The following is a 24,088-nucleotide window of genomic DNA, read 5'->3' as shown; positions in this document are numbered from 1 at the left end:
ACTCCTATTCTCCCATTAGAAGGTCCATTGTTGTGCCGATTTGATTGGGCTTTCTAACCAGCAAATTCGAACTCATCCCGTATTGTTTGTTCAAATGCTCATTACAAAATATCACAAACATATTTGGAAAAATGGCTACAAATAGTAGCAATTTTGATATTTTAGACCAATATAATCCAAATTATATTTTTGGACACTTCTATTAGTAACTGTAGACATGAAAGTATGCAGTTATCATGAACTATAAATTTATAAGTCTATACATAACAATAATTGTAGATATATATGTCTACAGGTACTAGTAGAAATGTCCAAAAATATAATTTAACTTATTTTGGTCTAAAATATCAAAATTGCTACTAATTGATGCCATTTTCCAACACAGCAGTATTTATGTGTTAATTAATTTAACTAGGGAATCTCTTTGTGTTTACATTTTGAAATGCACACTTTTCCTGATTTTGGAACTTAGTGAGTCTTGTCCTAATTGGCTAACTATCATGCATATTTTTCAAAATTTTCCTAATAGCAGGTCTACTATGAAGTTTCATAATCTCAAAATAAACAAAGGATAATGCGCTAATCCGTTTGGAATCTTTAATATAACTTGTATGTTTCCTTCTGATTGAAAACATAAAATACATTAATTAAAACTCATACATTGGTAAATTATATAGATTCGATTTATGGCAATAAAATCCATACGATTTGGAATAAATTTAATTGGAGCCCACAATTTTCAAGACAAACTGGTTGCATGAAGAAAAAAAAAAAAAAAAAAAAACTCAACGCAAACGCTCCAGATCCAACGCCAATTTTAATAATTACTAAAAAACAAACGACCTTCTTTATTTATCTTTTCTTTTTGTTTTCTATCTCAAAAAGATAAACGAATAATGAAAAATAAAATAAATAACAACGACTATCTTAAACTCACAAGTCACAAGTCACAACGAATAATGAAAAAGCAGACCCTACATAGAGAACCCCTTTTTTCCCCCATAAAAATTCAAATCCCCTCTTCTCTTCAACGGCTACATTTCTCATTCTTCTCTCTTCCCTTCTCTCTCGCTCCTTTGTCTTCCATTTTCCAAAAACCCTCACTCTCTTATCTCTCTCTCTAGAAAATGAAGCCAAGATCTGCGATCTTGAGGGAAACCTCGGACCCTCCGATCATGGCGTCTGTGCCGCGGCCGGCGAGAAAGCAAAAGCCCTCCGCCGCGAAGGAGAATGCTCCGCCGACTTCGGATCCGAACTCGTACGGATCGCCGGCACCGATGGCGAAGCCCTCGCCGGCCAAGTACCGGAGTCCGCTCCCGCCGCGGCCGCCGTCGTCGAATCCTCTCAAGAGGAAGCTCGCCATGGAGGCCGTCCCGGAGAACTCCGTCGTCGGAAATGCCGAGTCCGGCGTTCAGGTACCGGATCTTCTAGGGTTTCTGCTGGATGTTGCTATTTTAGGGTTTATTACACCATTTCTTTCCCTGAAATCCACTAAATTTCGATCAAATCAAAGATACTGGTTTATTTTGAGAAACATAAATTATGTAAATTTATGACTTTTCAGTTGTCAATTTTAAAAAGTTCCATGTTGCTTGTCGAAGCGTTTTATTTATTTATTTTATACATTTTAATATATATATATATTTTTGTTATGTTTTCAGGTAGTAGTACGAATGAGACCAGCTCGGACAGATAAGGAAGAAGAAGATACAATTGTTCAGAAACTCTCTACCGACTCTTTGGCTATCAACGGCCAAACTTTCACGTTCGACTCAGTCGCCGATACAGAGGCGTCACAGGCAAGAGCTTATTGGACTTGAATACTTTTAAAAATGAATATCCATAGTTGCGTGACTGAACATTTAATTCCTTGTGTTGTAGGTTGACATTTTCCAACTTGTTGGAGCGCCTCTTGTTGAAAATTGTATGGCAGGTTTCAACAGCTCCGTTTTTGCATATGGACAAGTATGTTGGTTTCTTTTTTACATATATACATATATATATAGTTTAAAAATTGTTTGTTTTTAGCCTAATGTGTTTCGAAATTGATTGGTATTAGACGGGAAGTGGAAAGACTTATACGATGTGGGGTCCAGCCAATGCATTGTTGGGTGATAACATGTCGAATGATCAACAAGGCTTGACACCTCGTGTTTTTGAGCGTCTCTTTGCTCGCATAAACGAGGTGATTTTTGCTGTCTTCGTATTTTTTTTTTTTTTTTGCATCTTAAGTTTTGCAAAGTACTTTCTTTTCCCACTGTAACCGGAACCATAATTCTGCAGGAGCAAATCAAGAATGCTGATAGGCAACTCAAGTATCAGTGTCATTGTTCCTTTCTTGAGGTAGATGCAATGACCATCTATCTTGATGGTTTCCATGTTTGTTGGCTTGAATAAGTCTTCATAACGCATCCATTTTAACTTGCTTTCTTTCATGCAGATTTATAATGAACAAATTACGGATTTATTTGATCCAAACCAGAAAAATCTCCAGGTAAATTAAAAACTATTTTACTATCTTCCACAAAATTGAAGTCAATGGGGATATACCAGGTGTTAATTGTAATTTTTTTTTTCTCTCAGATAAGAGAAGATGTTAAATCAGGGATCTACGTTGAAAATCTCACAGAGGAGTGTGTTCGCACAATGGAAGATGTAAAGCAGCTGTTAATAAAGGTCCGATTCTGTTTATTATGCTTTCTTTCATCAGCTAGATGATTTTGTTAACTTGTTTATGCATAAAATATCTCTAGTAACACTGAACTCAAAGAGTAGATTGTATCAAACTTCACCATGGTCACCAATGTGATTGTCCTATATCAACTATTTTAAATTGTCTCCACATCATTTTTGTGGGTGAATGGTTCGTCATAAGTCTAGTCCAGTCCAATAATTTGTTAAACAAGTCATTTTCGCGTGCCTGATTTCGATAAATACAAACTTATTGCAGGGGTTATCAAACAGGAGGACGGGTGCAACTAGCATCAATGCCGAGAGCTCGCGGTCACACACAGTTTTCACTTGTGTTCTTGAATCACGGGGCAAGGTGAAAATCTGAATGACCTTTGCTTTATTGACCACTAGAATATTTCATGCAATACCTGTATTTGTGTACATTTTCTAACACCTCATCCATCGTGCGTTATTATTTTTTTGTGATGGAGAGCTGAAAATGAGCTTTTATATATTACAGAGTACAGATGGTTTGAGCAGCTTTAAAACCAGCAGAATAAACCTTGTTGATTTAGCGGGGTCAGAGAGACAAAAGTTAACAGGGGCAGCAGGGGAGCGCTTAAAGGAGGCAGGAAATATAAACCGTTCTCTCTCGCAGCTTGGGTAACCGAATTTTCATACCTCAAATTGTTAATTTAAATGTGTTTTTTTTTAGTATTTCTTCTACTACTGTTTAGCTTGAAAGCGAGTTTCAAGTTTAGTAATACAATTCGATCTCAACTACCTTGTAATTTGATCAAAAGAACGTTATACCATATAAATGGAAATGTCTTGTGCTAATTGCAATCATTTACTTGTGCAGGAATTTGATAAATATTCTTGCTGAAATATCCCAATCAGGAAAGCAAAGGCATATTCCCTATAGAGATTCGAGATTGACTTTCTTATTGCAGGAATCCCTTGGTGGGAATGCTAAGCTAGCTATGGTCTGTGCTATATCCCCAACACAAAGGTAAAGATGCAAAAGATGATTTTCCTTTCTGTGTTCGTCCCTCTTCTTCTCTTTTAATCACCATTAATTAACGTTCTGCCCCTTTTGCAGCTGTAAAAGTGAAACTTTCAGTACGTTGAGATTTGCACAGCGCGCCAAGGCAATCAAGAACAAGGCAGTTGTCAATGAAGTTATGGAGGATGATGTAAATCACTTGCGTGAAGTAATACGACAGCTACGGGTAAATTCTTGTTCGATGACATTTGTCGCTGTTAATATGTTATGAACAGAGTCAATGGAGTAATGAACCTGATTTGGTGTATTTACAGGATGAACTGCACCGGGTTAAAGCAAATGGGATGAATCCAGTTGAAGCTAATGGAGTCCACTCAGCAGCATGGATTCGCAGAAGTTTGCATCTACTAAAGTCAAGCCTCAATCGTCCAATGGCATTACCTCGCATTGATGATGACAGCGATGAGGAGATGGAGATTGATGAGGAAGCTGTTGAAGATCTTTGCTTGCAAGTGGAGAAGCAATCAGCTGCAAGGGTGGATAGCGATGTAAAAGCCGGTAGCAAATCACAAGATTTGCAGCTTGTGGACTCTGAAATAAGGCTGTCAAATGCTTCTCGAAATTGTACAACTGGAGCAGAATGTACGAAAGAACATGAATCTGAGGACACAGATGTCAAGATGGAAGAAGAGATTTCAGAGCAAGATGTCATGGTGGTTGATGGTGGCGAAACTGCTGGAGGAAAATTAGGAGATACTGATGTTAGTGTCCTGAAATGTGTTGATATTCCCGAAGAAACTGACAAGGTTGTTGATGTAGAGGAAATGGAAGATGACTCCACACCATGCCCACAAACCAAGTCCGTTAGTGAAGAGTTGGTGGGAATACAAAAAAACCAAGACCAACTTAGTGGCTCTCCAAAGAGCTCAATTAGTCTTACTGTAGATACATCCAATATATCACCAGTTCTCAAGTCTCCCACTCCAAGTCTTTCACCAAGGACAACTAGCAGCAGGAAAAGCTTGAGAACGTCCTCTATGCTAACTGCCTCACAGAAGGATCCTAGGGACAATGAAGTAATCCAGGAGGCGATTCGTAACTCTCTGGCGAAATCCATGGGTCGCGGTTCTTCCAAGGCGATATCTACCAGTAAGAGTATTCTTGCACCAACTGAACAGTTGGCAGCGAGCATCCGACACGGTCTCGAAATTATCGATGGTCACCGCAAGAGTTCGGCTTTTAGGAGGTCGTCGGCGTTTAGGTTTTCGTACAAACCTGCGGATTCAAGGGTCTTTTTGCCAGTGACCAAAGTTGATGTTGGCGTGCAAACCAGCAACGATGATCGGCCATCGGACTCAGCAGAGTTTCTGTGTGCCACTTGCAAGAGTAGAATTCAGGCGGAGGCAGAAAATGACGGCAAAGAAAATTCGAATATGCAGCTTGTGCCTGTTGATGAATTAGACTCTGCTGAAAAGTTGAAGCACGTTCCCAAGGTAAGTTGTTTAATGACATCGAGTTCTTTGGCTGATTTTCTCATAAACAGTGTCTTAAGCGTTCATTCTTCCTCTTCATTTTTGAGCAGGCAGTGCAAAAGGTCTTGGCTGGAGCTATCAGGAGAGAAATGGCTCTCGAAGATTTTTGTGCCAAGCAGGCTTCCGAGATAGTTCAGCTGAATCGTCTGGTGTGTTTTTTTTTTTTAAGTTCACTGTATGGACAATCTGATTTTCTGTTTATGCTGGCTGTTGACTATATGGCTTGTCACTTGCTATTTTTGCAGGTCCAACAATACAAGCACGAAAGAGAATGCAATTTCATCATCGCGCAGACAAGGGAGGATAAGATTCTTCGCCTCGAAAGCCTCATGGATGGTATTTTACCCACCGAGGACTTTATGGAAGAAGAGTTTGTCTCTCTCAAGCATGAACACCAGGTATTGTTTCTCGTCCTAATGTTTCTTTACATTTATTCAATTTCGAGCATGTACCTTAACCTATCATCATCTTTTTTTTTTTTGTAGCTGTTGAAGGAAAAGTATGAAAACCATCCAGAAGTTTTGAAGACGAACATTGACCTCAAAAGAGTTCAAGATGAGATGGAAAATTTACGAAATTTTTGTGACATGGGGGAGAGAGAGGTGCTTCTGGAAGAAATTCAGGACTTGAGAAGCCAGCTTAAGTACTACGTGGACTCGTCCTCGTCATCACGGAGAAGAAACAACCCGAGTGCAGCGCCTCTTGATACAATCTCCGAGTTGAATAACAACGCAGGCCCAGAAGACCAACTCGAACAGGAACGAAGGCGCTGGACCGAGGAAGAGAGCAAGTGGATTTCGCTTTCCGAGGAGTTGAGGGTCGAGCTCGAAGCTAGCCGGTCGTTGGCAAAAAAGACTTCTCGAGAGCTCGAAATCGAGAAGAAGTGCGCGGAAGAGCTGACTGAAGCGATGCAGATGGCAATGCAAGGGCAGGCACGTATGCTCGAGCAATACGCGGACTTGGAAGAGAAGCACATGCAACTTCTTGCGAGGCATAGGAAGATACAGGAAGGAATTCAAGATGTGAAGAGAGCGGCTTCAAAAGCCGGGGTTCGTGGCGCCGAGTCCAAGTTCATAAACGCTCTCGCGGCTGAAGTTTCGGCTCTGAAGGTGGAGAGGGAGAGAGAGAGGCGTTACCTGAGAGACGAGAACAAAGGCCTTCAATCCCAGTTGAGGGACACCGCCGAAGCGGTTCAGGCCGCGGGTGAACTGCTCATTCGACTCAGAGAAGCTGAAGAGGCTGTTGCTCTAGCGCAGGTGAGTCCCTACGCTCGCACTACCTCTTTTTTTTTTTTCTCCTCATTTTTTTCTGGCTCTATAAACAAATTAAGATAAAAGGACTATAATAGAGCGGGTTGATAAAAGAGGATTGTGCTACGGACAGGAAAATTCTATAACTGATAATGTCTAATGAATTTATAAATTAGTGTACCTAAACATTCTCAGATGCAGCATAGTACACATTTTTTCTTTTATTAATATTAGGAATGATGCTGATCAAGGGCGATTAGAGTATCATTACCTTGCCATTCAGTGTCACGGAGACTAGAAATATATATTAGCTGTAGCTACATCTGATAATCTTTTTATTATCGTCTTTGACGATCATGCAAAGTCTTTTAAATGCGTCCACAACTTGTGGTGCAGTACGAAACAATTTTTACCTGAAAGAAATCATCTAAGGATTGCTTTTTTAATGAACTTTCTCGGGTAATTTGGCTTTCTGTGTTTGAATATGCTCCTTAAATAAATTTTAAATCTCGCTGAAATTTTTTTTTGTTGCACTTGCGCAGAATCAAGCTATGGAGGCGAAGAGTGAAACTGAAAAAGCCTACAAACAGATTAATAAGTTGAAGAAAAAGCACGAAAAGGAGATCAGCACTCTCAATGATCTTCTTGCCGAGTCTCGTTTACCTAAAGAAGCAATACCGGCTTCTTTCGACGATGACATGGCTAAATACGACGAAGGAGGACCCCGCGACTCGAGTGACCAGAAATGGAGAGAGGAATTCGAACCATTCTCCAACGGTGAAGATTGTGAGTTGCCGAATCTCACTGAACGATGGTTCACCGGTTATGATCGATGCAACATGTAAGAAAATTATATAGAGACAGAAACAACGTATGCTTTTCTCTTTAGCTTTGTAGTTGTTTCATGTTATATATAGCTTAGTTGGCAACTATTCGTTGTAGGTTCGTTTTTGCGAGATTGTCTGTAAAATGACCGATTCTATAGTACTTTCACTGCACTTTGTACTCGAATTTATATTATTATTGCCCAAGCGTTGAGTGAACGAACGGTTGCGTTTTCTTTCGTTAATCTATATGCTGGTTCTCAAAATTCACAGCACAAACATGAAAGTAAAAGATGTCCATTCGTGCATCCGAAAGAAAATTATCAAAATTGGTGTTCAAGAGCTGGAATGAAAAGTGGATATGGTGGACCACATTTTTTGTAGACCAAAGACAATGAAATAGAAAGCAAACTCTCAAGGGAAATTTTTTTGTAATGTGAAGGGAATTAAATAATCTCTCTCATATGTGTGTTGAAGCTCAGATCATTAATTTGTTTGGTTTGGGTGTCAAGAAGATAGGAAGCAATCTTCAAGTGGATCAGAGATATGTGTCCATTGCTCTCTGTTGATTGGGAGGCAAAAACGGACACTCCACAAGATTTTTCACTTGGAAGAGTTTGTTAGTCTTTATCTTTTTCTTGGAGACCATAAAACACCAAGCTTGTGGCTTTGTCTTCTCTGACAATTAAACTATCCCTTCTTTCAAAAGACCAATTTTTCATTCCAAGGGCAGTTTTCATTTAGCCTTGGGATAGAAGGAAACAGGTAGGCCTAAAAACCCCAACCATTCATGGCCCAACATGAAAGAAAAATGTATTTTATTTGAAGAGATATGAAATAAATATATATGTATATATACGTGATATTTATATATAATATATGTAACGGATGTTGCTTTTGGTTTTAATATTTGAGAGTAAGAGGAGAAACAAGGAAGCCATGCAAATTTAAAGGCATGTGGGTTTGAAAGTGACATCTCAGATTTTTTCAACCATTGGATTGTGTTATAAGGAAATATGAAAACAAAGTCGTGAACAAGAGGCTCTCCATGAGATTTGGCCCACGATAAGGGAATGGGTTCGGAATAAAATCGAGTCTAAATCTAACATGTTTTTGTTTTTCACACTTTGGTCTTTCCCTTTTCATCTTTTTGGACCATTTTTTTCCCGGACTTATCCATTTTTTTTTGTTATCTAGATCCCAAAGGAGTTTCTAACCTTTTTTTTTTTTTTATTAGCTTATGATAAGTTGGTAATTGTCTTATCAAGTGTTTATCTCTAATATTTTTTGGAGGCGCTCTTGTTTTAATTAGGCCGCAAGTTACCTCACATGCCTTGTTTCTTATTTTTCTCTTACCATGAAAACTAAGTCATGATAATGAAAACTATTATGAACTTGTAAGCCCATGTGTCAAATTTTCTCAGATTGATAAAATGAAAAAGTCTCCACCTAGAGGGAAGAGAGAGAGAGAGTGAGAGAGAGAGAGAGAGAGAGATTGTTCTTCCTACGGGTAAAAAGTGCAAAGGCAATTTAGTAACTATTTCCATCTTTGATTGTTACTTAAAACAACAATTGAATCTTTCCTTTTTCTATACTCAAGGACTGCATTGTAAAAGTTATTCCTTTTTTAACCTTTGTGTGGTGAAACAAAATGATAGTTCTCTCTCTCTCTCTCTCATACACCAAAAAATGCCACACCAACCGGAGTAAAAGCAAATGCCTTATTGAATTGAAAGACAGAGACATGAAGTGAGAGTGTGGTTTTTTATTCATATATTTTTTAAAAAAAATTTATTATTACTTTTGTAAGTGGACCTTGATAGAAAATATGACAGCCTGGTAAATGGACCCTCCTCAATGATAATAAAATATAACCCCACAAATGCCAAACACATTCCATCGATCTCTCTTAGTCACTCACTATTTGCAGGCCCAAATTAATTTGGCTCTCACTCAATTTTGTTGCAAGTATTATAGACTTGGTAAGAATTATCTTCAAGTTGAGTCCTCTTTCTCTTGCTTCTTTTAACCATGTAATCATCCACTAATCTTGGTAAAAATAGCACTTCTTTCTTTATAATCATATGATTATTACAGACTTCATTAAGTCAACCAAATACATTATTACTGTGCTATTCTATAAGAAGAAGAGAATACATGAAATAAAATCACAAAAATAAGTTATTTAATTTAACATAGATAGTCTAGTTGGTGTACAGTTAAGGGTTTGAGTTTTGACCACTGAAAATAGAAAAGGAAAAAAAAAATCTCAAACATAATACTGATACAAGTGTGAAATTGAATAAGAATACTTCTAAATTTAGGAAAGACTATTTGACTTGTTCTTTACCTTTGCTTAAGTGGTTCAATGAATTTAAATGGACAGAGAGGAAGAAATTTAATGGTTCAATCACTTTATATAGGAAAGAAGAAAACACTGGTGTTATCTAGTTTTTCAGCTAACTATACCTACATATATAAATAAAAACAAAAAAAAAATCTTGAAAACGATTGGAGAAAATTACAAGACTAACATTTTTTAGAGGTTTATTTTCCAAAATTTCAAAACATGTCAAAAATATTGGTTTTTCAAATTTTTAGAACGATAATGCCTTTTTAGTATACAATTTTCAAGACATTATATAGTTTTAATATAACTTCAATACATATACATGCAATCGGTACATACTTTAGTAGTCATTAATTAATCAATATACATCTATAAAACATTAGAATACTTTAATAAAACATTAGTATACATTTGTTGAAGTTTTTATACATATTTTAAATGTGCATTAACACACAATTATGAGACTGCATACAAAAATCTAACTGATAACAATGGCAAGAGTATATAAAACGATCAAATGAGGGTAAAATTGATATTTCACTAGACACACGAGCTATTTTGGATATAAACAATTATGCACACTATTTTCGCGATAACTTTCAGTCTATCTAAGGATATTTCTATTTAAGCTTTAGAGCAACTCCAATGAAATGAGTTGCTCAATATTGACACATCATATAAAATAACGTATTTTATTCAATCTTTATTTCACACCGCTAATTGACAACTTTTAACCCAAAAAAAAAAAATGCTCTAATGTGAGCAACTTTAAAAGTCGCTCACTATAGCCCCACTTTATTTATTAATTTTTACATATGTATTCATATACTAAAATATTTACATATAAATATTTTTAATTCAAAGTTTAAGTTGCTCACCATACAAGGGAGGTACGAAGGTAAGATCCTCGAAGATTGTACGAGAGGTATCCTGAAAATTACTTATAAGGAAAATACCCCGAGAAGAGTAAGTATTTTATTCATGTCTTTATGATACTAGTTTCTATATAATTGATTAATTCCTATATGTCGGAATGTAATAGAAATATTTTGACAAACTAGTTATAGATAAAACATTAATTTTTTCAGGTTTATTTATTTTTATGTAAAAATTAGACACATGGAGGACAAATTGAACTTGTTGTAAATAGAATTAATTTTTGAAATTCATTTAATTAATTTGATGTAAGAATTGAAAGTAGGGTAAAACTAAATTTTTGAGAATTAATTGTTTATTTAAAATATTGGGAGTTAATCGTTTATTTAGGTTTTTCTAATTGTTTATTTAATTCTTTGGAAGTTAATAATTTATATAGGCATTTCTAAGTCTAACTGTTTAATTTTTTTTTCCAAAGGTGGGCATCGGTGGCACCGATACCCAAATCATTAAGCAACTAACGTTGCCCATCGCCAGTACTTTGCGCTTAAGATACTCTAATTGATAATATATAAAAATAAGAACCAAAAACCAAAAAACTTAAATGTTCAACTATATGATTAAATCAAAGCATACAGCTAAGGAAAATGAAAGTAAAAAGTAGTTCGAGATCTTACTAGGTGTGAGAGTGCTTATAAAGAATGATGTATCATATCAGTCATGTATATTTGTCTACAAAGCGACGAGACTCATTAATTGAATTTTTCACATCAAAGTCATTGTCCATATGATATTGAAGATCCACGCAAGTACGTAAGAACAAATTGGAAAAAAGGAAAATATATGGTATTTTTTTTAAAAAATATATATATCTATATCTTATTGGCTGCTTGAGAATTGTATCTGCATGATTATAATTCTATAATCAATGGACTAAAATCTTTGCATTTGACAATTAATCAACAAAATATCTTCTTACAAATAGGATTATCTTGATAGACTGGCTCTACTTTATTTTATATGACGTAAATATAGAAGTGTCGAGACTTTTTATTTTTATTTTTTATTTTTAAAATGATATCCTCGAGTTCAACTTAGGAAAACGGTTTTGGCCATGGGCGAAACCAACTAAAAACATAGGGTATATGTATTATTGAACTTTTGAAAATTATTAATTTTTATATTTCTAGCCCAAAACTTTCATGAATAATTTTTTTAAACACGTCCACTATAAAATTTAGAATATTTAAGGATGTGCCGCATAAGCACGGCTTAGGAGTTAGGACTAACCCGCTAAAATATCAATTTTTATGAAAAAAAATTCCTAGTGTTTAATCTTTCATAAATTTTAAGTTCATCATGATGTTTATTCTTCCTCGCCAGAGTCATCATTTAAATAAGTTGAATTCTTTATCGATTCTTGTATTGATCATTAACCAAAAGCTCAATCGTTTACAAACGTCAAAAATCTACACCGTCTTTAATGATAATTATATTCTGTCCGCAGAGAATAAAATTGACTTAGCTAAGAGTTCACTCCAGGGAATTGGTACCGATAAAACATCATGAACCAAACGATACATAATTGAATATGTATGTTGATGACTATTCCACTTACTTCAACACATCAAAGTTTTCTTCCATATATGAGTGCATGTTTTTGTAGCAATTATTCCTATTCGGAGAGGTTAATGGTTGCACACTTTCATCTCCTCCACACTCGCACCACATGAATTCCTACACCTTGTCAATCTCAGTGAACTTGCCCTAAATTGTGTAGTGCCATGTATGAGGATAGTTGACACTAGTAGTCTCATAAAAAAATTAAGAAAAACCTTTTAGTTTGACTCATAGTTATAAAGTAGAGCCAAACCCATGCTATATTAGGATTTCATCTAATTATCTCTGGTTTTCAACTTCCATTTCCTCCATAGACACACTAAGAACTAAGAAGTATATAACAATCGAGTTTTTGTATGAAGAACCGTGGACAATAACTCGAACATGAATACAAGGATAACTGAGTTAAAAAACCGTATCAATAATAGTGTTAGAAAATAATTCTTCACCAACCGTGTAATGCTCACACCATCTACCAGTGTATGTGAGTCGAAGTAACAATCGAAGTAAATCTCATTGGTGATGATAAATACAATGTGTAGAGCCACACATCAGTGATCACAACATTTTGGTTCGATGGGAATCCAACTATGTAATGAAGCATGTTTTCTTTTTTTCCATCAAGGCTTTCAAGTCATTTAATCATGCAAATTTCAGACCACAAGCCACAAAACAAGGGATTTTAGCTAAGTGTTACATACATAATATTAGGAATACTCATTTAGGTTATTTAACATGTCTTATATTTTTATTGATCCTAAAATTCCTACCTATTTATCGAGTTACATCCTTAGTCATAGACCGGCCTTAGCTTCATTAATTAATTATTATGGTTCTTCTTCGACTGTGAGTGAAATCGTTGTTCAGTATATGTGTGCTATGTATAGGTAGGATTGATCATGATGTGTGTTTGCATTTTGACCATCGAATGATCTTTGGGTAAGGGTCATGTCAAAAAGAGCTTAGATTATAGTTCATCGGGAGATAGAAGATGCGGTTTCTCGAGAGGAAGCCTACGAGTTTGAGTCATGTACCTCTATTCGTTACAGTGAATTTCTTTCTAACACCATGCATTGCTCCGAGATTAAGTGTTTTTATCACCGTATCAAATTAGTAATTATATGTATCATTTACAATTTACTACTTGCTTTATTTTATTGATTTTTTTTATCTAGCATATAGTAATAGCTTTTCAACTTGTTTCATAAATGAATTGAACAACCATCCCAATACACTTTTAGTTATTTCACTTTGAGATATCATTCCATTATACTCCATTTTGGGATGGTCAATTTCAAAGATTGAGTTCTCAAGTTCATTCGTTTAGGTGGTATTTTTGAGCCTGATTCAACGAAGCTCTCCAAATTAATTAGTGGTTGAAGATATAAAAACCGCTGGGTAGGAGAAACCTAAAGTAACATAGGCATAGTTATGAAAGCTATGTCCCAAAGTAAGCTTCATGGTATGTATGTTAAAGAATGATATTTTTCTTGATCGATGTTCTTATGGCTAATAATAAACAAGAAAATAATTGACAAATTACATAATAATAAATAAATAAATATCAGAAACTAATAACATAATACGTAGACATGAAAATAAAAATTAAAGTAAATAAACTAAAAATAAAATAAACGACCGATATAACCAAGAAATCGATAGAGGAAGGGAAAATGAGAACACGTCGAGGCTTGTTCGACAATTTTCTTAAATCGTTATTGCTCTCCCACCGAATGATGAAAAACATGAGCAATCTCCTCCCAGGATACAACGACGTACGAGTTGAACAAAGCACAACTGTGTTCAACTCCGAGAACTTGAACGTTGCCAGAAAACTACCACCAACACCGAGAGAATATAGGGGAAAGAATGGAAGAATATTCGTATGTTTTGCTTCTATCTTTCAGCCATTGGCCTGACTCTCTTTTTTCCTCTCCTCCGAATGAGAACATGCTCTCCCCTTAAGCTCTTGCCCCTCTACAAAATTAGGTCACCCTTGAGAACCCAATTTTTTTTTTTTGACAACATTTGTTCATTCTTATTCTATGTGGGACTCTTGTAAATCAACCACACCACAAACAAAATTTTTTTTCTTCAGAATTTTGGATGTCTTTCAACACACTTTCGGCATCAATTTCTCATTTATCTTATCTCCAATTTGGAAAATAAATAACCGATCTTATATCTCTCGCAACGAGAAATAAGAATTTGGTCAAATTTTTCAATTTCAAAAAGTGGACCTCACTCGAATATTTGCCACAAATCAGCCAATAAATTAACATTAAATTCTCTTTAATATCAATAAACACATATTTATTCCAACAATTTGAACCTATCAACAAATAATGATAAGAACCGAAAATAAGTTAGATCTTGTGTTTAGTGTTTTGTGCTATGTATGTTAAGTTTGCATACTGTGAACTTTCATTTGACTATAATGTTAGATTAGATCTGATACGACTAGAGGATTTATCATGTCTCGACAAATTTATTTTGATTATTTTATCTTCTTCTGTGAAATATCCCATTTTGATGAGAAGTCTATATAAAAAACGCAAAATTAACTAATACTTTGTATATATTACCTTGGAAAAGTTTATGGGAAATTGACATTAATAATACCATCCTAATGTCACTCACCAAATATAGCCAAAAATGAAAAAATTGACACATATGATACCTATCCTATTATGTAAAGACTATTATACCCTCTTAACTATCTTAAATACACTCAGACTATTATACGGTTCTTCATCTTCTTCAATTCGCTCAAACCCCTCTTCCAGATCAAACCCATCTTTTTGCTCTCTCTCTCTCTCTCTCTCTCTCTCTCTCTCTCTCTCTCTCTCTCTCTCTTTCTCTCTCTCGCCCCTCTTCTCTCTCTCTCTCTCTCTCTCTCTCTCTCTCTTTATCTCTCGCCCCTATTCTCGCTCTCTCTTACCCATCTTCGTGCTCTCTCTCTCTCTATGTCGCGCCTCTTCTCGCTCTCTATCGTCCCTCTTCTCGCTCTATCTCTCTCTCTCTCGGCCATGTTTCTTTCTAGCTCAAAAAGTGGGCCGGCCGATCTGTGTTTCTCTCTCTCCACGATCTCTATTTCTCGCTCACCCAAGATCTCAGTTTCTCGCTCTCTCTCGCCTGATCTCGATTTAGGGTTTCTCAAGGTCAGTCTCGTTTTCTTTTTTTCCATTGAGATTGTTGTTATGGTTGATTTATTTAAGATGATTGTGTAGATTATTGTTATATGATAATTGTGATAATGAATGTAGTTATGTTACTGGGTAACTGATATTTTTTTTGCAATTGTTGCGCTTTTTTTTGTAGACTTAGTGAGTAACTGGTTTTGTATATATATTGAAAAAACGTGAACAATGGTAAGAGATGATATTTCCTTTGGTAAGTGGAGAGAAGTGAAGAAATTATGAAATAGTCTCTGTGAAAAGGTGTGAACAACGTAAGAGAAGTGAAACCAAACAATGGGTAGATATGAAAATAGGATGGTAAAGATCAAATTCTAGATTGAAGAAATTTGCTGTGATGATTTATGACTGGAAGAAATAGTCTGTGTGAAATTATAGTATTTGTGTTTGTTTGCATAATTGTGTGTGTTTCATTGAATCTCGGTAAGGTTTTTGTGTTTGTTGCATGTTTGTGTGTGTTCGATTGAATCTTGGTAGGTTTTATCATCACGTAGTCTACAAACCCATTTGGATCCTGGTTCGTGACATATTGGTAACGAACTGGTTGAGTTCGTGACCGTTGTGTCATGAGCTCGCTGACTTCGTGACATATGTGTCACGGACTGACCCATTTCGTGACATTTCTGTCACGAAGTGGGTGACTTCGTGACACATCTGTCACGGAGTCAGCGAGTTCGTGACACATCGATCACGAACTCAACCATTGTCCGTGACAGATTTGGCGCACGATCTTCCATTGTCTGATTTCAAACAGGAGAACATGCTCATGTATCGACAGAAGATGACCACCGAATTATACCGACACAGAGCGCTAAAACTACACACGCGTGGAAATGTCAATGTTGAGGCTACTTAAAATTATGTGTTTATGATTGTACGTATGTGTTTATAACTGTATATATGTGTGTTTAGAACTTTATGTATTATATTGACATCAATTTCTTAGTTTAGAATTTTATGTACTGTTTCGAAATTAATTTATGTGTCACAAAGTGACCTCATTTCGTGACAGTTGTGTTTTATAAACCATTCTTAACAATAAACTCAATATCACGGACTGAGATCACTTCGTAACACATGAGGTGATATATCACAATTCCAATATCACATTACACAGGCGAGTCCAACAAAAGTCAAACCAAATCAAATGTAATTTCATTTTTTAAACCATTCAATACATCTTCGACTCATTTGAACAATAACACAATACCTATGAATAAAACAACAACAACCAGCATTTTAATCTTGAATAATTTAGATACAATTAGTTGTTCAAATTCATTGGCTTCAGTTGGTTCTTCGTGTTTAAAGTCTTCATCGACAAAAGATGGTAAATGGTTTTCCAATTAATTTATCTTCCTTAGCAGCCCAGGAATGATTTGAATCGATCTTGGGCACATAGGTGGGTCAATCCATTCTAAAAACCCGCATCCATTGAATTTCTTTATCTGTCACAACCATAAACCATAGAATATTTATTTACAAACACGATTCTCCTTATTTATAAGATTTGTATACGATTTCTAGGATAACGAGAAACATATTCAAACCTTATACTCGGGGCATCCATAGAATCGTCTTCCAGGGTTATCAGCAGTCCAGGAAGTTCGTTCCACTCCATTTAGACCACACGAACATGAAGGAGGAGGTCGTCGACGCTCGGTACCACCTCCTATATTTCCTGAAACGCGCGGCTTCCGACGTGTTGACGAACTGCAATCACTCGACTCCATCGTGATTGTATCAACTGTTATTTAATTCTGAAATAATAGAATAAAAAACATCAACAACATGGTAAAATTTTTATTTCCAGTTCGTGACACTAGTGTCACGAACTGGATTCACTTCGTGACACCCTGGAAAAATCGGGAATTCAACAAAAAACACCATTTTGACAAACAAATCACACTCAAACACAATGGAACCTATTTCAACATGAATCAAAACAATTAAACATGTTCTTGTATGTTAAAGATAGGAAGAACTTACCAAAATTTGTTTGAAGAATTTTGGATCTTTGATTTGAACGAAGATGAGCTTGGATCTTTAATATTGAACAACCACTATGAGTTTCAGAGGAAGAAGAAGAGATTATGGCGACAACGTGTGCAGATTCCGGCGAGGAAGAAGAAGAAAAACGTTGAGTTTCAAATGGGTTTCAAATGAGCGTAAGGAAGAAGAAGGAAAAAAAAATGGGTCTCAGTTTTTTTAGCGTGAGAAGTTGGGGAATAGAGTTGGGGGTAGGAAACTTACCGTCGACGAGCAAGATTCCGGCGACCCAAGTGATGAAGAACTCAAGCAAGCTTCGTCAACTTCTCCAGCTCAGACCCAAACGAGGGAGAAGAAAAGAAAAAATAATCGGCCAAACTTGGTTTTCAGAAGAAAAAAAACGTAAATGAGGAGATGGTAGGGTTGATGGTAATTGGGGAAAAATTAATTTCTTTCACCTACCATAAGTACTACTTTTGTCAAATTTTTCATTTTGGGCTATATTTAGTAAGGGACATTGCAATGGTATTATTTGTGTTAATTCTCCGAAGTTTATATACATATCAGTAGAACTTTTCTTTTCGTAGTGAAGAAACCTAATTGATGATTGGACATAGAAGGAAATTCAATCCCATCCACGTAGACGTAGCAAAAATGACGTTGTAACTTTATTTAGCACATGACTAATGCTCTACAAGGGTTGTTCTGAACCACCTCAATCAAATTAAATCCGAATGCTCTTTGGGACAACGTGGGAGATTGATTTGGTATTTGGCATTGTCACTTTACTCCCCAAAAAAAAAAAAATGACATTGTCACTTCACACAATTAAATAAGATAACCCTCTTAATAGATGGGTATTATAAGCTGAATGAAGTATGAGCTCCATGCAAAAAAAAAAAAAATTGTGAATTATATACAACATTTTTGGTAAAATTTGAAGAGGAGAGAGAAGGTGCTTGATTTAATTATATATTTATTTATGAGTATTGTTATTTATCAACGCGTTGACGGATCAGCACACTCACACGCGTGAGTTTCATCTGACATGTGAGCCTCATTTGATGTGAGTATATAGCGTTATATATGTTATTTTTGTTCATTTATTTGTGAATTGTGATCGACTAATGAAGCAACTTTGCTTTCAATTAACATGATTGCGAAAACACTTTTAGTTCAAATTAAATTTAGAGAGTTGACAATAGTAGTGCTAAAACGAATTTGATCATAATAACAAAGAATACTTATTTATGTGCTTTTATTACAAGAATTGGATTTTATTATTTTTTTTACAGAAAAAATGTGGTCCTAGGAAGTTCACTTGTTGAGTCTTAAAAAATCAATATATATATATATATATATATATATATATATATATATATATATATAATATATATATTTAATGTTGTCCATTCAACATTTATAAAAACACACTTCTAGAAGGGAAATGCACATATCTCTACCAGAAGTTGATTTTTTATAGATTTGTTATATAAATAATAATAATCATTTTCACCGTAGAAAAGGAAATGGGCGGAGTTAGCTTTTGATGTTCGTTTAGAAAAAGGATTTTCCTGACAATACTTTCATGGAAACACTTTTATTCTTCTCTTACAAAAAGTTATATGATATCTATCAAATTCAAAAGCTCAAACACCACAAACAAACATCTTATATTCTTTCAGTACATCATCTATTAAGATTTTCTTCAACAAACTAGGCCTCGCAAATAATCATAAATACTAAAAAAATAAAAATTAAAGCTAATTGATTCCTTAGCCAAGTCAGAACTTTAATTGCCTTTTTTTGCCAACCTGGGTTTTTGATGATTCTCTCAAATTGTCAACAAAATTTTCCAATTCTCCAACTACCAAAGATCTGTATAATGAAGATTAGAATATAATGAAATATAATAGCCACCAAAAAGTCTAATCTTTTGCTGTTATTTTCCCAGTACAGTAAAATTACTTTGGATTCCAGCTCAATGACATTAAACAAAACAAAACCAAAATAATAATAATAATAAATCAATCTCATTCTTTTTCTTTCTTTACATATTTTTTTTTTCTCTCTCAAGACTCGATTTCTTTTTGGTAGAGCACAAATCATTCTTAATCATCAATTGGACTTGAGAGTCACTTTGTCCCCACTTAGTAGCTGGTTTCCAGTACATTTTCTGTTAAAAACCACAAGTTACGCGATTTAACATTAGATATAACATCAAACTTATTGTGGGTCCTACTAGCTTTTTTTTTCCTTTTTTTTTTATTCCAGCTTAGCTTTGATAACAACTCTAACTCTAAGTAAAGGGTGTCACTTTCATTGTACTATTCGAGTCACTAAAATAACAGAAACAAAAAATAAAAGGAAATGAAATAAGACAAGGACATACACGTACTATTGTCCATTGCTGTAGTATTAGATTAGCAAATCAAGGGCAAGAATATTAATGAAGCGTTTAGCATAATGATAGTAATCTGTGATTGGCTATTAAATAGTAAGTTCATCATACACAAGGGTTTTGGATCATAATAATAATAGTAATAATAATTATTAAAAAAAAAATGTTTACACATCGAAAGAAGAAAGAAAGAAAGAAAAAAAAATTCCCTCCAGACTCTTCTTAAGCAATAATATTTTCTTCTCCATGTTACACCTTAAATGTTATGGAATCTCTCTGAACTTTTTTTTTTTAGTTCTAACTTTGTTTAGGAAGGAATTCTCTGAAGAATCCGCCAAAGAATGAGTGGCCGAATCAATAATTGGCTAAAAAAATTGAAGGAAAAATAAGCATCCCATCTTTCTTCTTTCTTCTTTCTTCTTTCTTTTGAGAAAAAACTCCTCCGTCTAAAGAGATTCACTCAGACTGGAATTCGCTGTGTATATACAATGGCCATTATTTTTTTTTTTTTTTGTCTTGGATATTGGCTCTGAATGAAATCCAATCGAGTTAAAATGAGACTTGTATTGTATATTATCATAGCTCAACTTTCATTTGACCTGAAGCCATTGAACCTGCACATTTGTTATAATAAAAAAAAAATTGATTAGATCTGAACCGTTCAAAACTAATAAACCTTTACATAAAAAGAGCTTTATATTTACCTTGAAAGCTCTGTTGTTGAATCTGACCAAAACCCATCTGAACCACACTTTGGAGATCATCCTCAAAAAACGTAGAAACCTGTGAACCAATGTTTTGAAGAATAACAGACCATCCTTGAGAATGTGAAACGTGTAAATATTAAAAAAAAATTACAATCCAATAATTAATATAAATATTTACCTGGTGGGCTGATTCAGCGAATCCATCAGAGGCAGCCAATTGAATGGACGGAGTTCTATGCACTGCTTGAGGGTTGACTTGGAACTGTGTCTGTGTGTGATCATTATGTAGTTGCTGTGCCAATGGCTGAGATTGATGATGATTTTGATGTTGATACCCAAATGGGAATGAATGCAAAGCTGAAGCGTCTAATGGGTAAATGCCATGTGGCAAAGATCCACGAGACTGGAAGATCTAAACCCCCCAAAAAAAAGAAAAAAAGAAAACATAATAAATTTTTCTGTATGGCTTTTTAAATCTTCAGTCTCAAGATTCTCTCAAAATTGGAAAAGTAACTTACATCTTTTGATAGAAGAGCTTCCATGTTGAATTCCGTCCTAGGATTCACAGTCGCCAATTTCATTGAAAGAAACTGAAACATCGCAAACACTAACTCAGTCAAACGAATTCAAAACTAAATTAAATTTATTCTTCTTCTTCTTCTTCTTAATTACCTCAACTTGGCGTTGTAATGACTGCACATAGTTTATGATCTCATCCAGCATAACCGCTTTCCCAGTTACCTATATATATAAACAATGAGAAATTAAGACATTTTTTTTTAATTGAGACAAACCCTAAGAGTTGTATATGTGATGTAAATTGTGATTATACCTTATTGCAACCAGGAACAAGATCTTGCAAAAACTTCATTCTCTCGCTGATTTTCTCTCTTCTCACCTGCAAAAACACCGAAGTAAAACAGATTTGAGAATAAGATCATTATATATATATATATATATAAATGGGTATGATTATGAAATTTTGTCCGTTCGTACCCTCTCAGCGAGACTATGGCTGTCCGTGGCTTGGCCTCTCCGAGCCCTAACGTGAATGTAGTCCTTCGGTGCCTCCGGTGGTTTTGCGATCTCCTTCTTCTCCTCCGGCGAATCTCCGTCTCTTTTGCTCCTCTTCGTTTCCTCGTTCTCCGTCGCAACCTGATTAAGAGATCACGAAAACCTATCAGCAATTGGAAAAGAGGAAAAATGGGAATCGTGGAGTGTTTGGACGAGAGAATCGTACCTTTTCAGGCTGTTTGGGAACAGAGGCTTTGCTTCTCTGCGCGGATTTCCTCTTCCTGGTTGAGGCATTCTCGGGCGGGATTATCATCTGATCCGAAACCGACGAGCCTTCTCTGGAGTCTCCAAACTCCGCGGCTTTGAGCCTCAGCTCGGGATCGGCCAGAGCGAATTGGCCTCCGCCGCCGAAGAGGGAGTTCTTGGCGGCGCGCTCGGCGAAGCCTGGGTCGCCGGCGAACGGCGGAGGCATCGAGAGGTTGAGCTTCGGCGGGGAGTTCAGCGGCGTGGCGTAGCAGGAGTTGTTGGCGCTGTTGTTGTTGTTGTCTCCGCCGGAGTTGCAGATGTTTCCGAGCCGGCCGATGAGCTCTCTGATCGCGAACCCGTCGCCGGCGCCGGAATTCGTCGCCGTGCCTGGGGAAGAGACGATCGAGCTCAGAGCGGACTCGAACGGGCCTGGGTTCTCCCAATTCTCGCCGGCGTTGCTCTGCCTGAAGAAACAGTCGGAGAATTGGTCCGATGAGGCTGAGTTTAGGTCGGTGTTGGACTCGATTTCCATGCAGTACTTGAATGCTTCCATTGTTGAAGCTCACAGTTTCATTCAGAGGTGATGTAAATTCGGAGATAGAGAGAGAGAGAGATGAGTTTCTTTCGTTTGTTTGAGAGAGAGAAAAAAGATGAGGATTTGAAGAAGGAAATGAGAGAGAGAGAGTGAGAGTTGAGAAAGTAAGGAGAGAGAGATTATAATAGGAAAGTGGAGAGGAAGCAAAAGAAAGATAAAGAAATGGAAATCCCTGTTTGACCTTCATATATATTATAATACGCTCTGATCTGATCAATTAATTTTCATTTTACTGTATTTTTTTTTTTTTGAAATATTATTTGCTTGTGTCACACAACTCACAACAAAATGTAGATTAAAATGAAATGAAAATGAAATACGAAGGAAAACCAGAATTTCGCATAATAACTCTCCGTAATAGACGGTGAACGAGTTAGCTCTGTTTTTTTTAACTACATTTGTCAAAGAGTTGGAAAAATAGTGTATTGGAGATCTAATATTTAACAAAATATTAAAATTAGATTTTTTATTTACAAAATATTTAAATTGGATTTATGACTCATTATTAGGCAAAAATGACTCGATAATATTTAAGCTTTAATTTTCAAAAAAAAAATTGATGGTTCTCTGATGACTTAAGCATATTAGTTTTTTTTCGATATAAATATGATTTTGTGAAAAAAAAAATGATAAAAGTCTAATTTTAAACATTTTTTTTAAATAACAGGTCTAATATATTTGTAAATTACGCGGTCTATAATATAAAATTTTCCTTTTTTTTTGAAGTCTTTCTAGCAACTCCTCGTTTCGCTGGCCATTCTTGGATTGTCTTTTTTGGATCATACTGCTAACTTATATTATATATATATATATATATATATATATATATATATATATAATTATAATTTATATCAGTGCTGTATTTAAAAAAAAATCATGTGGTTAGGTCATGTAGATGATTGATTTCTTCTGATGCACAGAAACACCAGTAAACTCTGTTTGTTGTCATTCTTGATGTGGGGTTAATTACTAATGATTAATGCATAGAGGATGAGAAAAGTGGGACACCAGATTAATTAAGTTGTAATTTTCACTTGTGTGCCACAAGCGTGTTAAATAATTATAGTAATTAAGAATCATCAACTACCATTTTTATATTACAATATGTTTAAATTAAATTTTTACACCTCATGATGAACCACATTATTTAGTATCAAAATTTGGTGATTTACTTAAAACCTCTTCAAGTAGTATACAGTTCTTATCAAACAAAAAGGAAAGGTAAAGTATAGCACTTTTTTATTTTATTTATTTATTTATCACTAGAGTGTTCATACTTGAATATTGGATATAATATTTAGGTAACTAATTTGACAATTTACAAGTTAATTAAAAAAATTTGACGAAAACCAAAAATATAGTTAAAAAAAAAAGAGTAGACTAATAAAGATAATATTATAAACAAAAATAAAATCCCAACCAGAGATTTTTTTTTTATTAAAATGTATTGGAATAACATAGATGTTAGCCTACACCTGTGTGTATGTTAGTATAACTTAGAGTCAGTAAGGAAAGTTGTTAGCACTGTAATTTAACATCTGTGTAACCTTTGGTATATAATCGTTTCTTGTTAATGAGAACTCAGCCAAAATCAGTTACACAAACTCATCGCCTAAATTCTCATCTCTCTCTCAAGCTAAGAACTTCTTCATGGTATCAGAGCCAATCTAGGTCAAGATTTTTTTTCGATCCTCTTCTACGCTGATCTTCATGGCTTTTCCATCAAGCTTGGCGAGCTCAGCAATGGAGAATCTGATGACAGAGCTTCAAGAATCGCAAGTCCTTCCAGCGCATCTCAATCCTCTGTC

At 35.3% G+C, this 24,088-nt stretch overlaps 2 protein-coding genes across 2 annotated transcripts; one reads left to right on the top strand and one right to left on the bottom strand.

Annotated features, from left to right (window-relative positions):
- The first annotated feature begins 1,035 nt into the window (after positions 1-1,035).
- Positions 1,036-7,532, top strand: KINESIN-12B (phragmoplast-associated kinesin-related protein). The gene is made up of 16 exons (XM_089616812.1): positions 1,036-1,415; positions 1,662-1,799; positions 1,882-1,965; positions 2,060-2,185; positions 2,284-2,343; positions 2,441-2,494; positions 2,584-2,676; positions 2,951-3,046; positions 3,194-3,336; positions 3,536-3,685; positions 3,776-3,905; positions 3,994-5,172; positions 5,262-5,360; positions 5,457-5,609; positions 5,697-6,467; positions 7,004-7,532. The coding sequence occupies exons 1-16, from the start codon at positions 1,128-1,130 to the stop codon at positions 7,304-7,306; spliced, it is 3,867 nt and encodes a 1,288-aa protein (XP_089472938.1). The 5' UTR covers positions 1,036-1,127; the 3' UTR covers positions 7,307-7,532.
- A 12,242-nt stretch (positions 7,533-19,774) lies between these two features.
- Positions 19,775-22,428, bottom strand: LOC149394243 (transcription factor bHLH62-like). The gene is made up of 8 exons (XM_089616946.1): positions 21,666-22,428; positions 21,422-21,580; positions 21,258-21,323; positions 21,098-21,166; positions 20,944-21,015; positions 20,604-20,837; positions 20,423-20,501; positions 19,775-20,332 (listed from the first exon to the last, which is right to left on the bottom strand). The coding sequence occupies exons 1-8, from the start codon at positions 22,236-22,238 to the stop codon at positions 20,295-20,297; spliced, it is 1,290 nt and encodes a 429-aa protein (XP_089473072.1). The 5' UTR covers positions 22,239-22,428; the 3' UTR covers positions 19,775-20,294.
- Between the last annotated feature and the right edge of the window lie 1,660 nt (positions 22,429-24,088).

This window comes from Urtica dioica, chromosome 6, assembly GCF_054948205.1.
Source record: "Urtica dioica subsp. dioica isolate 48M chromosome 6, U.dioica_male_clone48M_v1_H2, whole genome shotgun sequence".
Classification (NCBI taxonomy): domain Eukaryota; kingdom Viridiplantae; phylum Streptophyta; class Magnoliopsida; order Rosales; family Urticaceae; genus Urtica; species Urtica dioica.
The sequence above is the reverse complement of the archived record's forward strand: the minus strand, read 5'-3'. Positions and strand labels throughout refer to the sequence as shown.